Raw genomic sequence first — 12,428 nt, forward strand, 5'->3', positions numbered from 1 at the left:
CCCTGCCCAACCTGGCCTTGGGCACTGCCAGGGATGGGGGAAGCACAGCTGCCCTGGGCACCCCAGCACACAGCTCCTGCAGGCTTTACTCTCTTCTTTCTAACACTTCACTTGAGAACCAAACGTCCACGGAGCACAGATCCCCATGGAGGAGGGACCTCCATGGAGGACAGACTTCCATGGAGGAGAGACCTCCACGGAGGAGAGACCTCCATGGAGGAGAGACCTGCACGGAGGGGAGACCTCCACGGAGGAGAGACCTCCATACAGGAGAGACCTCCACAGAGGAGTGACCTCCATGAAGGACAGACTTCCACGGAGGAGAGACCTCCAGAGAGGAGTGACCTCCATAGAGGATAGACCTCCATGGAGGAAACCTCCACGGAGGAGAGACCTCCACGAAGGGGAGATGTCCACGGAGGAGAAACCTCCACAGAGGACAGACCTCCACGGAGGACAGACCTCCCCAGAAGCCCCTGTGTGACGTCCCCCAGCGTGGGTCACCCCCAGCCCTCTGTGCCACGGGCAGGCTCCGTGGTGCCAGGTGCCCCCCTACCTGTTCTGGATGGAGTTGGCAGCGGCATGCATGGCGGCGGCGGCGGCCTCCTGCGCCTTGCGGTTCATGCCGGCGGGCGGGGGGCACATGCCGCTGCCCACCTGGGGGGGCATGTTGGCCATGTTGGGGCCGTAGGGCCGGCTGCCCATGGCCGCGTGGCCCATCCTGCCCGGGGGCAGCCCGCTGTACGGGGGCACCCCGCTCTGCCCGTGCATCTGGCTGCCGGCCCCCATGGGGTTCATGCTGCCGCCCATGCCCGGGCTGGGGTAGCTGGCGTTGGACATGGCGTTGTAGTTCGGCTGCCTGGGGTAACCTCCTGGGGAGAGGAACACAGGGGAGCACAGCGTCACTCGGCCCCTTCGGCTCATGAATCACCGCCAGCATCTTCTATCGGCAAATATTTAAAGATCGCTAACGGAGATGAGGGGGAGTGTTCACACCTCAACACAAAGTCAAAGTACTTGGATATAAGCCATGGAAAATGTGTTTTGACACAGCCGAGTAACAACATCGATTCAGAAGCTGCCTGAAACTCTCCCAAACCTCAACCCAGCACAGAGAGCTAAATGGCCCAGGACAGGCAGGAAAATCCCACATTAACCCTTCCCAAAACAGGCACCACTTCATCCTCCTCCTCTCCGAAGAGAGCCATCCCTTTGTCACAATTACATGGGAGGCACAGCCTGCTTGTTCCTAAATAAAGAGGAAGAATCCTACTTTTAGAAGTACAGCTATCCCTGAAAGCAACATATTCCATCAATCTCAGCAGAAGCAAAGCTCTGGTTGGTATCACCCACAGATTAAGAGGGGACAAGTCAAAACATTTATCATGGAATCATGGAGTGGTTTGCAAGGGACCTTGGGCAGGGACACCTTCCACTACCCCAGCTTGCTCCAACCTGGCCTTGAACACCTGCAGGGATGGAGCTGCCACAGCTCCCCTGGGCAGCCTGGGGCTCCAACAAGACATGAGGACAGAGAGAGGCCTTTGCTGGCTCAGTTCCCACCTTGAGGTCCGTACTGGCCGCCCTGGGGTCCGTAGCTCCCCATGGAGTTCTGCTGGTAGGGCCCCATGCCGGCGTGCATCTGTGCTCCCGAGGACTGCCGGGGGGATAAGGCTGAGCCGGGCTGGGGGGAGCTGTACTGGGGCATCTGGGGGTTCCTCTGCATGTACCCTGCACACCAGGAGGGAGCAAATGGTCAGTGCACAGCATCCCGAGCTGCCGCTGCACACACGCGTTCCAGGCACAGGCAAACGGCCCCCAGCACCGACAAAATCCTTCCAGCAACAGCCTGGACACGTTTTAGTGGCTGCATGAAGGAGCTGGTGTTATCTGAGCAGATAACAGATCCAATTTCCTGTTTTAGTCAGGAAAAAAAAACCCCTTAGTGTCGCAGCAGAAGCCAGTACAGCTCTGCAAATCCTTGGGGCTTCTTGTTCTTGGCTTTTGGTCATTTGTTTGTTTTCTCAGGGTGACAACTCTATACCTTCAGCCAGGAGAGCTGAATTTTTACATGCATTTTCTCCCCAAAAATCTTACTCCCTCCTCAAAGGGGAAAGGCACACAATACTGTTGTGAGCACCCCTCGTTTTGAAGCTTAAAACATGTTAAGAAGCCAGAGAAAACATCTTAGAAGCCAAAGCACCGGTTTGGGTGGAACATTTAGAGGCCCAACAGCTGAATTTACTGCAAGGTGCCTCAACACTTCAGCCTGCAATCCTGGGGCAGCTCTGCAGTGCTCAGTCCCACAGAAGCCACGTCCCCAGGCCACGGAAGCCACCGCTGGCGTGACCCACCTCGGTCCTGCGCCATGCTCGACTGGTTCATGGAGGGGTGCAGGATTGCGTCCGACTGGCCACTGGGCGGGCGGGGGGGCATCTGATTGCCTGGGCCACAAAGAGGACACACACCATCAGCACAGCCAGCGGGCAGCAGGCACATCCCAGAACCCCAGGGAAGCCCAGCACAAGGGGATGCTGGCCACGGAGAGGAAGAAGAGCAGCAAGTGGTCACTCAGGCTGGAGCGAGGGCACTGCTGGCTCAGCAGCCCCACACCCGCCCCAGGAAAGCTGCAGACCTCTCTCACACACCAAGGAGCTCAGGGCACCTCGGTGAGCACACAGGGCTGGCTCTGGGCAGCTCCTCCCCAGCACAGTTCAGCCCCAGCAGAGCCAGGGGTGACAGGTTACCTGGGACTGCAGCAGGGGACAGGGGACCGGAGCGGGACTGAGCGACGCTGGCTGGAGATCCAACTGGGGAGGGGGAGGGTCCTCTGATGCCTGGCAGGTGAGGAGAGGTATGTGGCGAGAAAGGAGACTGAGCTGGGTTACTCTGCTCTCCTTGGCTGCTGGAAATCCCTGATGTGCTTACTCCAGGGCTCAGGGCTCCTTCGGTCCCCATGGGCAGGTCATCTATGGAACCAGACAGGTCCTGCAGGGCACAGAAACACATCAGAAACCACAGAGCCAGGGGGCTGCTCCCTCACACTCCGCTCAGGAGGAGCTTTTGTCCCCGGGCATGCTGCACACAGGAGGCAGTGGACTCTGTTTACAGCTGGTACCAAAGGCTGCTGCAGACTGAGGCAGCTGCCAGACGTCTTATCCCACTGCCAGTCTGAGCCCAGGAGCTCCTGAGCTGGTTTGCTGCTGGCCCAAACAACTGGCTAATTCTCCTTTTAATTCGGTTTACAGGTGGGAAGTCAAAGAATGCATCAACAGCACACGTAAAGCTGCAAACACAGGAGACAGTCCATGTGATCATGGCTTGGAAGGGAAACGTGGCTCAGCCTCTGAAAGACAGAAAACTCCTGCCTCACCATAATTAATTCATAAACCTCCTATGAGCTGGGAAACTACTCACTTGAGATGGATAAAAACAAACTAAACAGAGATTTAAAAGAAAACCATAAAATACTCTTCAGGGTTCCCACTTCCCTTTCTTCAAAGACAGCAAAAATTAGCAGTTACTGCATCAACCTGTAAAGTTTAGCTTCTCTCGAAGGCAAGGCTAAAAAACACCCTTCCTCCTGCATGTATTCACCTTGGAGAAGAAAAACACAAAAAGCCTGAGAGAGCTGAAACCTCCAATTGCCACAGCAGCACAGCATCGAGAACCAGCTGGCACGAGTGAAAACGGGGCTGGTTCCAGGGAGCTGATGTGCACATCCAGCAGGGCCAAGCGTGCTGCCTGGCTGGTGACAAGGTGCATCAGGCTTGGCCTGCCCTCAGTGAGTCAGGAGCAGCCCCAGCCAGAGGAAGTGGCAGCCTGTTTGAACAGAAAGCTGGGGAGCTGTAGCTATTCCAGGGATTAGATAAAATCTCTGCCAGAGGTTCAAAGGATCACGGCAGGTGAAGAAGCGGAGGCCAAAGCTTACCAGGACTTCACTTACCCTTCCTAAGTCTTCCAGAGCAATCAGCTCTGGATCAGAAGGGTTCTGGGTGAGCCCTGAGGGAATCCCAGGTCATTTTCCCTGCACAGAACTCAGCTGAACAGCACAGGCAGAGCCAACCTCATTTAAACCCACAGAGAAAGGCCGAGCCAGCTGATAAATCACCTGGACACCCTGGTTTCATCCACCAGCACAGCTCCTGCTCCAGCAGTGCAGGGAGGTTTTCCCAGCCCGGCAGTGCACATGGACCTGGAACACCAGACACTGCATCATCAGCCCTGGGGAGCAGGAGCACACCCAAGCCCTGCCTGCCAGGGGACGTGCAAAGGCTCTGACAGCATCTCCAGGACGTGGAAGTCAGGGAGAAATTGAGTGATGGAGGAAGTCAGGGAGAAGTGGAATGATGGAGGAAGTCAGGGAGAAGTGGAGTGATGGAGGAAGTCAGGGAGAAGTGGAATGATGGAGGAATAAAAGCCCACACGGTGACACCCAAGCACCTCATCACCCTGTGGGATGGGACAGTCAGAGGGCAGAGCTGGGCCTCAGCACCACCTTCAGCTGCTCCAGCACAGCAATTTCCTCTGTTTTAATGGAATTTGAACAAAATGCTTCTAACAAATGCTGCCAAGTGTTACTGTGGAGCTGCAGAGCCCAGACACTTGGTGGGGTGATTTAGTGCAGAGTGTGTCCTCCCTCCCCTTCCATTACTGCTCCTGTTGGAGAGCTCATTTCCTGCACCACAGTCTCTGAGGTGTATTTGCTTACTGCAGAAGTATTATCTTCCTGAGGGAAAAAAAAAGCTTTGTTTTATTTCAATGAAAGCTAAAAAACTGCAGAAAAAGCCTAAAAATAGTGTCTGAGATCTCTTGCAATTTCCACTACTTTCCTACTGTAACATCAAAAGCATTGCTCCTTTATGCAGCTATTTGGGTGTTTTTTTTCCCTGGACAACTTTGACAAATCCCACATTCCTACTGCAGAAACCATCTGAAGTGGGAGTAAAGAGACATTATTTCCAACATTTTGCATTAAAAAGCATCAACCAACACAAACAATCAAGAGCAAAACACTCCTCTCACTGAGATTTACTGCACCCAACTGCAGCCACTGATACAAGACACACAAAGAGATTCCCCCCAGAGCCCATGAAGGGATCAGAATGTCCAGGAACCAGTTCAGTCCAGCCTACAACTGGATGGAAATAGTGGCATGCCCCTTCAATACATGAAGGTGGTTTTAGTTTGAATCACCAAATATCTGCAAGACATAAAACGAAGGAACGTTAAAAACGGTTTGAAAATTAACTCCTAAGAAGCAGATAACAATCTGCAGAGCTCATGCCTTCCACCTTGCCTGTGCATCAGTGCTTTAGCACCCAAGGCACCTAAAAACACCCCATTTTAATGAAGCAGGTGGATCCTGGGTGGCTGTGCCCCACTGCTGGCACAGCAGGAGGGACCCCCAGAGGAACAGCAGAGCTTCAGCTGTGCATCAGGCTCCCAGGTGAGCAGTTTAAATGAGCTGGAAGTGAATTACACATCCCCCTTTCCCAGCTGCTGGGACATGAGCTGAAACAGGACCGTGAAAATCGAGTAACTCCTGAAGTGACTTTCACCTCCAAAGGTATGTAAGTTTTATGAATTCCAACAATAAAGTCATTTCCCAGCAAAGAAGGGTTCTGCCAGCACAGCAGCATTTTCTGAGTGTGTTATTCAGCAGGACTGAGCTGCTCAGAAGGGAAACTCCTGCGAGGGGAAGGAGAAAACATGGACTGGAACGTCTGAGCCCCAGCAGCTCATCAGTGGGGAGCTGGTGTCCTCCCATCAAATTCTCGCTCAGGATGCCAAGCACCAGGGCACCAGGGGTTAATTAAACCTAAAAGACAGCTCCAGCTCTGCCACCCCCAGAGCAGGGGAAAAGGAAATCCCTGCATCTCCCTGCAGCTTGTTTTCAGGGCAGCTGGAGCAGAGAACCTTTAAAAACAATAAAACCTGATGGAAATAATGGAGCCCTGCTGCCTTCGGGGGGTTCTGGACCAAGCCCAAGAGCAGAGGGCCTGGGAGGTTTTATTTGCCTCCCACGGAGCACCAGGAGGAGACCTGGAAAGGCAGGCAGCAGCAGGAGAAGGGCTCTCCCCTTCCCTCTCGAGACAGGAGGTGAGGCAGCAGCAGCTCTGCCAACTCAAGGAAACGTCAGGGTCTGGAGAATTTCCTCACGTGTTTCCAATGTGTTTTTTATGCATTTTATTGCTCATCTGCCATGCAGATCAAAAACGCTGGAGGGATTCCAACTATTTCACACAGAATCTCACACTCCAGGCTGGCTGCAGCCCCAAAGCCTGAGTTTCTTCACTTGAAATAGTGCCCAGTGTTATTTTGGGATGTGACCTGATAGCGGAAGCCCACGGGGACCCTGGAACGGAGCGGTTCCAGCTGCGAGAGGATGCCCGGTGCCAGCGGGGCTGTCGGTGCTGCTGACAAACAGCACCTCCTCCCCAGAGCACCACAAACCCTGCCTGCAGCCCTGCGAGCCTCAGCAGGGCCAGGAGCTCATCCCTGCCCGGGAAGGGCTGCACGTCCCGCCAGGAGCAGCACCAGGAGCCCTCGGTTTGTGCTGGAAACAGCCGGGATTCTTTTATCTGGCAGCAGGAACCAGCACCCCTCTATCTGATACAGCTCATTTGTTAAACAAACAGAGAGATGAAACAGCGAGAAACGCTTTAGATCAAGGTAACAAAACCCCAGAGCAGCAGAGAGACTCGAGGCTCTGCCCCGGCCCATCCCGCTGATCCGAGCAGCAGCAGGACTGAGCAGAAAGCAAATGGAATTCCTGAGCAGGGAATTCCACTGCAGCCGCCCCTGCCCATCCCCAGCCCCGGCCCCTCCGCGTGGGAAGAACAGGATGATCTCACACCATCACATCACCAGGCAGCACTCAAGGAAATGATGCTCTGAGACGAGCGTGTGCTGCAGTTTATAAATTCTCTAAGGCCAGTTGTTTCCATAAGATGCTCACAAGCAAGACCAGAGAACAATGGCTAAATTTATTCCCCAGTTCTTTCTGAAAGGGAAAAAGCCTCTTCCTTCCTTCTGATTGAAATACTCACTTTCTATTACACGCTCTTTTTCTGTGCAGTTGCTTTTCCACTTACTCGAGAACTCCCAACACTTAAAAATCACAAGCTTGTCCTTTCCTTCCCCTTTATTTCCACACCCAAAATACCTCAATCCTCTCTATCACAACAATCACACAGCTGACTGGCAGGATCTCCCTGCTATTTTGGGGACATGGATAGACTTGTTCCTCCTTTGGCAGCACAGATAAATCCTGCCTCTCATGCTCCACAGAACACTTTCTCCTGGAGACTTCCCCATGCTCCACTCACAGCACCCCCAGAAAGGAACCTGAGGTTTTCACAGATGTGACAGGAGGGTCTGGAGAGGCCCTGCAGCCCCAGTCCTTCCTGCTGTGCCTCTTCCAGGCTGGTCCCCCAGCAGAAACCAGAAGCTGGAGCTTGGGAACAAGTTCAGCTCCAGTGGAAACCCAGCTGATGCTTTTCATCCAGAGACATGATCATCCAGTGTCCCCAAAGCTGACAAAGCAAGAGTCAGAACAGAGATTTTCCAAGTCCTGTCCTATCCCAAAAACAGTCAGCTCGTGCCAGGGATGGCCATCATGCCCTTACCCTGCTCTTCTACCACCCCACGTTGTGGAGAGGAGCACAAGTCCATCTCTCCAGCACCAAAAGCACCTTCAGGATCCTTCCTGGTGTGGGTGTGGGCTGGACACGACACAAGGGGACACCCTCCTTTAAAATGGGACAAGACCAGCAGCCAGAAGGAACAAAGGGATTTCCTGGCAATTAAATCACTGGGATTGGCCCCTTGGATATGTCCCTGGAAGCTTCACCTCTGATCTGAGCAGGGATGACACGAGAGCAACAAGAATCGAGTTCAGCAAGAGAAAAAACATCGAGGTCCTGGCAGCAAACTGAGTGTGCCACAAGGACCTGGGAGTCCTCACACACCACTCACTCATCCCTGCAGTCCTTACAGAGAGGAAGGAAGTGCCAGACTTCGCTGCTTCAAGGGGAAAACACCTGCCCACCAAAGCAAACAGCAGCAAGGCTCCAGCCTCTGCACAGAGTCCATATTCCCTTCCCTTCCAAGGAGTTTCAGCTCCTCTCAGGCAGCAGCGCTGGCAGTTACAAACCTAAGATGGGGACTGGAACATGCCACAGAGATTCGTGCAGTTTCCTTGCTCAAAAAAGAAGCTGAAAAGCTCATTCTCCCAGGCTGGCTTCACACAAACTGGGAGAAGCTGCTGGCTGGAGCTGCACTGCAGGGAAGGGAGAGGAGGCTGGCAGGAGGAGGGGCTCGGTGCCACACGAGAAATTTTACTCTGATTGCAAAAACAAGCTGCTCTTCTAATGCAGCTCGGTAAATGCAGGTGGGCTGGCAGGGAGCAGGGAGGAGGACAGAGGGAAGTGCTGCTGGCTGTGCCACATTCCTGCACCGGAGCCTTGCGGAACAGCTACCGCAGCAGCCATTGATTTTTCAGAGGTCGATACTCCACTCCCACAGATCTCCTCGGCAGGAGCTTTAATCACATCTCCTGCTCCTATCCTGTGCCACCCCTCCTTCTCTTCCCCCTCCAAATAAAATAAAATAAAATATATTAAAAAAAAAAACCAAAAAAGGGAGGGCGAGGGGCCTTTCCTCCCTCTCCGAGCACGGAGCAGACGAGCAAATCTCATCTTCTCTGTCTTTGGAGAGCAGAGATTCAGATTCAGAGCTGTAGCTGCAGCACAAAGTGGAGAAGGAGCACCATGATTCATCCACAGAACAAGATGTCGCTGGAGGGAGAACCTGCCACGTGGAAGGGCAGCATTCCCACCCGGGAGCTCTTCCACAGACCCTGGGAGATGCCACAGCACAACCCCACACAGGAGCTCCCACTTAACCCTTTGGAGGCTGCTCAGCTGATAAGAAGCACTCCCAGCTTTACACAAGGGTTGGTACAACACCAAACATCCAAGGCAGAATGTAAATGCCGAATTCTTCCAGCCAGGGCGGCGTCACTTCAGCTGTCCCAGAAGCTGTCCTGTCCATCCAGCACAGCAGGGTGACACTTCCAGCTCCCACAGCAACACTGCCCCCAAAACAAGCTGTGGGGAAGGGGCAGGAGGATCCTGGCACAGGAAGAAGCAACATGGCAGCAGCAGCAGCAGGGGATGCTCTCACTGATTCTGGAAGGTGTGGGATGCAGGGATCTCCAAGTCCTCAGTGGGAAAGGCTGGCCTTGGGAAGGCAGGTGCAGGAGGGAAGTGAGTGCAGGCCTCAGTGACAGAGCTGTTTATTCACAGAGCTTTTGTTTTCCTTCCTCTGGATTTACGTCTCCTCATCCCAGTGTGAAGATGAGCCCAGCTCACACAGGACCATGGAGCAGGCAGGAAGCTCCCCTGGCACTGCCAGACACGAGGATATTCCCATTCCCCAGCTTCCCTGGAAGGCTTTCCAGGCTCATGTTCCACACACTGAGACTCCAAAGCATTTAGTCATCCCAGCATGTGACTGTGCCACCACGCCAACCTCCCCAGCCAGGGTGGGCAAAGGGAAGCAGCAAAGGCAAGAGGCTGAAATTACTACAAAATTTAGAAGGCCCCTGTTCAGGCAATGCTCTGGATTTTAAGATAAATCAGCTTTTAGTATTCTCATCAGCCTCTGAAACAATTAACAGTGACAGAATCAATTTCTGAAAAAGAAGGAGGAAGATTTTAGGACAGAAGGAGATTTCTAAGGTCTCAGGCATTTCCAAGTGTGGTGAATCCAGTGGTTCTTCCCCTGGAAGTTGTCCCTGCCCGTGGCAGGGGCCTGGAACTGGATGATCTTCAGGGTCCTTTCCAGCCCAACCCAGTCTGTGACCCTGGACTGATTCTAAGAGACGCTGGAAGCTGGCAGCTCCTTCCCAAAATCCCTGGTACCTGTGGGAAGGGAATGGCCCCTTGGCACTGGGGCATCTCCAGAGCAACCATTTCCATCCAGAGGTGTGTGCAGTGCCCCCCCAGGCCTGGGGGGCTGCTCTGGGTGGGATGGGGAGGCTGGAGACACGTTTGGAGAGAACAGGGAACTGCTCCTGGCTCAGAGCAGGGAGCAGGCACAGGAAGAGGGACCATATCCATGGAAACCTGGCCCAGGCCAGGCTGCCCTCGGGGTCAGGGCACCAGAACAGTCCAAGCCTGGAGATGCCACTTCTAGTCATTTCAGGAAATTAAATCTTTTTTTTTTTTTCCTTTCCCTCACTAGAAGCTTCTTCTTTCCAGATTCAAAACTGTAATAAAAAGCAATCACACAGCTCCTCCAGTGAGCAGGGCTGACTGGGATCCTGGTGTGACCCATCCCAGCCCACAGGAGCATCCCAAGCCTTGGGCCCCTGCCATGCCCACACGTGGGCACCACATGGGAGGAGATTTCCCCCTGGTATTTATGATCCCACATGTCTCCAAGACAAGTCAATCCAGCATGCCAGGAGCACAGCAAGAGGGAAATGAGTCCTGTGGAGCGAGGGCTCAGGTGTGGTGGTGTTTGAAGCACCCTCAGCCATCCCCACAACCCAGAGGAAGGTGCCACCAGCACAGCCCCCCCTCCCAGCACGGTGGGCTCCCCCTCTGGCAGGGCTCTTTGCAGGGAAAGGGAAGAGGGGGAGCACCAAACGTCCCACGTCAGACTCACAAGAGGCTTCTGCACCTTTTAAAGGGCGCACAGTGAGCCCAGGCAGCAGCAGAAGGGAAGTGAAAGCCTGACTTGTCTGGCCTGCAGCCCGAGGGGCTGGGAGAGCAGGGGCTGGGGGAGAGCAGGGGCTGGGGGAGAGAGCAGGGACTGGGGGAGAGCAGGGGCTGGGGGAGAGAGCAGGGGCTGGAGGAGAGAGCAGGGGCTGGGGGGAGAGCAGGGACAGCAGGGGCTCAGGGGGACAGCAGGGAGGGCTCCCCCTGCCCAGGGAGGGCTCCCCCTGCCCCAGGAGGGCTCCCCCTGCCCGGGGAGGGCTCAGGGGCTGTGGCAGCACAGGGATGTGAGCAGCAGAGCACGGAGCACACCCAGGACCCCTGCCCAGGGCTGCCCACCCTGCAGCACCCTCCTGCTGCAGCAGTGACCCCCCCACCCCGTGTCAGGGCCCGCGCCGGCCCGGGGGGCTCTGGCCCAGGGGGGGTCCCAGCTCTGTGCCCCGGGTGCAGGCAGAGCAGCAAGGAAGGGCTGGGCTTTGGGGAATGGGAGCGAGGCACAGGCAGGAAGCTGAGCTGAGCTGCTCTGACCAGAATAGAAACAGGAAACGAGCCCGGCAGCAGCACAGCTCGAGCAGCTCCTGCTGCAGCTCCCCAGGGATGCTCCGTGCACAGCCCCCCGTGGGGAGCCCCCCCAGCACACAGGGGGGATCAGCGCCCCTCAAACCCCGAGGAAGGGCTGGCAGGACAGACAGCTGGCACACGGACACACAGCAAAGCTGCCCTGGGTGTCAAAGGTGTCACTGGAGGGGCTGAAGGTCGGGGTGGCTCTGGGGATGCTCCCACAGTTAACAAAATATAAAAACTTGGGGGAAAAGGCACAGCCTCCTCAAGGAAGCGTGCAGAAACGGTGGGCACAGGCCCACAACAAGAAAACCTCGGGCACAAGAGCACTGAACAAGGAAAAATACATTTTTACCTTTCACTATCACCACAGCCTGGGATAAAACCCTTCAGATGGCACACACTGGAAGGCAGGGATCTGCACTGCCAGAGCTTCAGGTGCTCCTGGGGGAAGCCTGGGGTGCTGGTGGCTTTATCTGCATATCCACTGTGCTGCCCTGCTTTGAAATGCACACACTGCTAATCCCTCTCCTAAGGCAAGCAATAAGACAAGCTCAAAAGGCCAAACACAAACCAAACAGAAGCAGGAAGTCCCACATGGAAAGACAAAAAAGGAGAGAGAAAAAAAAAAAAAAAGGGTTTGAAGTGACCAGCAGATTCAACTATAAAAGATTCTTTCTCCCTGCCTCCTGAAAAAGTTGTCAAAATTATTCATTTTAAACTGGAATTTTAAGGAAGCAGGCTGCCTGCCTCCCTCCATGGCAGCTCTGACAGTTTTTTGCTGCATTTCAGCCTGTTGCATGGATTATTTCCAGGTCAGGGGATGCAGCTGACAGAGCTCAACTTTATTCCACTTCAGGCACTCCCAGAGCAGCTGAAATGACCAGTTGGAAAGAATGGAGAATCCAAGCAGTGCTTCCTGACAACCTCCAGCCCAGCAACTGCTCCACTGAGGGAGAGATAATCAAACCAAAACCACCCCACAACTGCTGGGGACATTCACTGACAAGATTTTTCTGCCAAAGCCTCGTTCCTCTCCCCACCCAACAAAACCTAATTTTCTTCCATCCACACTGCAAAGAGCCAAGGCCAGAACCCACACCCAGAACTTAACCACGGATCAGGAATATTTTCAGTTGG

The 12,428-nt window shown here is 54.4% G+C and overlaps 1 protein-coding gene across 2 annotated transcripts in view; it reads right to left on the bottom strand.

Moving 5' to 3' along the window:
* Window positions 1-12,428, bottom strand: part of ARID1A (AT-rich interaction domain 1A) — a 53,151-nt gene that overhangs the window by 14,279 nt on the left and 26,444 nt on the right. For both annotated transcript variants that reach the window (XM_041417714.1, XM_041417713.1), the window contains exons 5-8: window positions 2,748-2,988; window positions 2,355-2,444; window positions 1,564-1,731; window positions 557-872 (exon numbers count right to left, since the gene is read on the bottom strand). In XM_041417714.1, coding sequence (XP_041273648.1) covers window positions 557-872; window positions 1,564-1,731; window positions 2,355-2,444; window positions 2,748-2,988 — 815 coding nt within the window. The remainder of the gene's footprint in view (window positions 1-556; window positions 873-1,563; window positions 1,732-2,354; window positions 2,445-2,747; window positions 2,989-12,428) is intronic.

This window comes from Onychostruthus taczanowskii, unplaced genomic scaffold, assembly GCF_017590055.1.
Source record: "Onychostruthus taczanowskii isolate IOZ18803 unplaced genomic scaffold, ASM1759005v1 scaffold56, whole genome shotgun sequence".
In the NCBI taxonomy this organism is placed as follows: Eukaryota; Metazoa; Chordata; class Aves; order Passeriformes; family Passeridae; genus Onychostruthus; species Onychostruthus taczanowskii.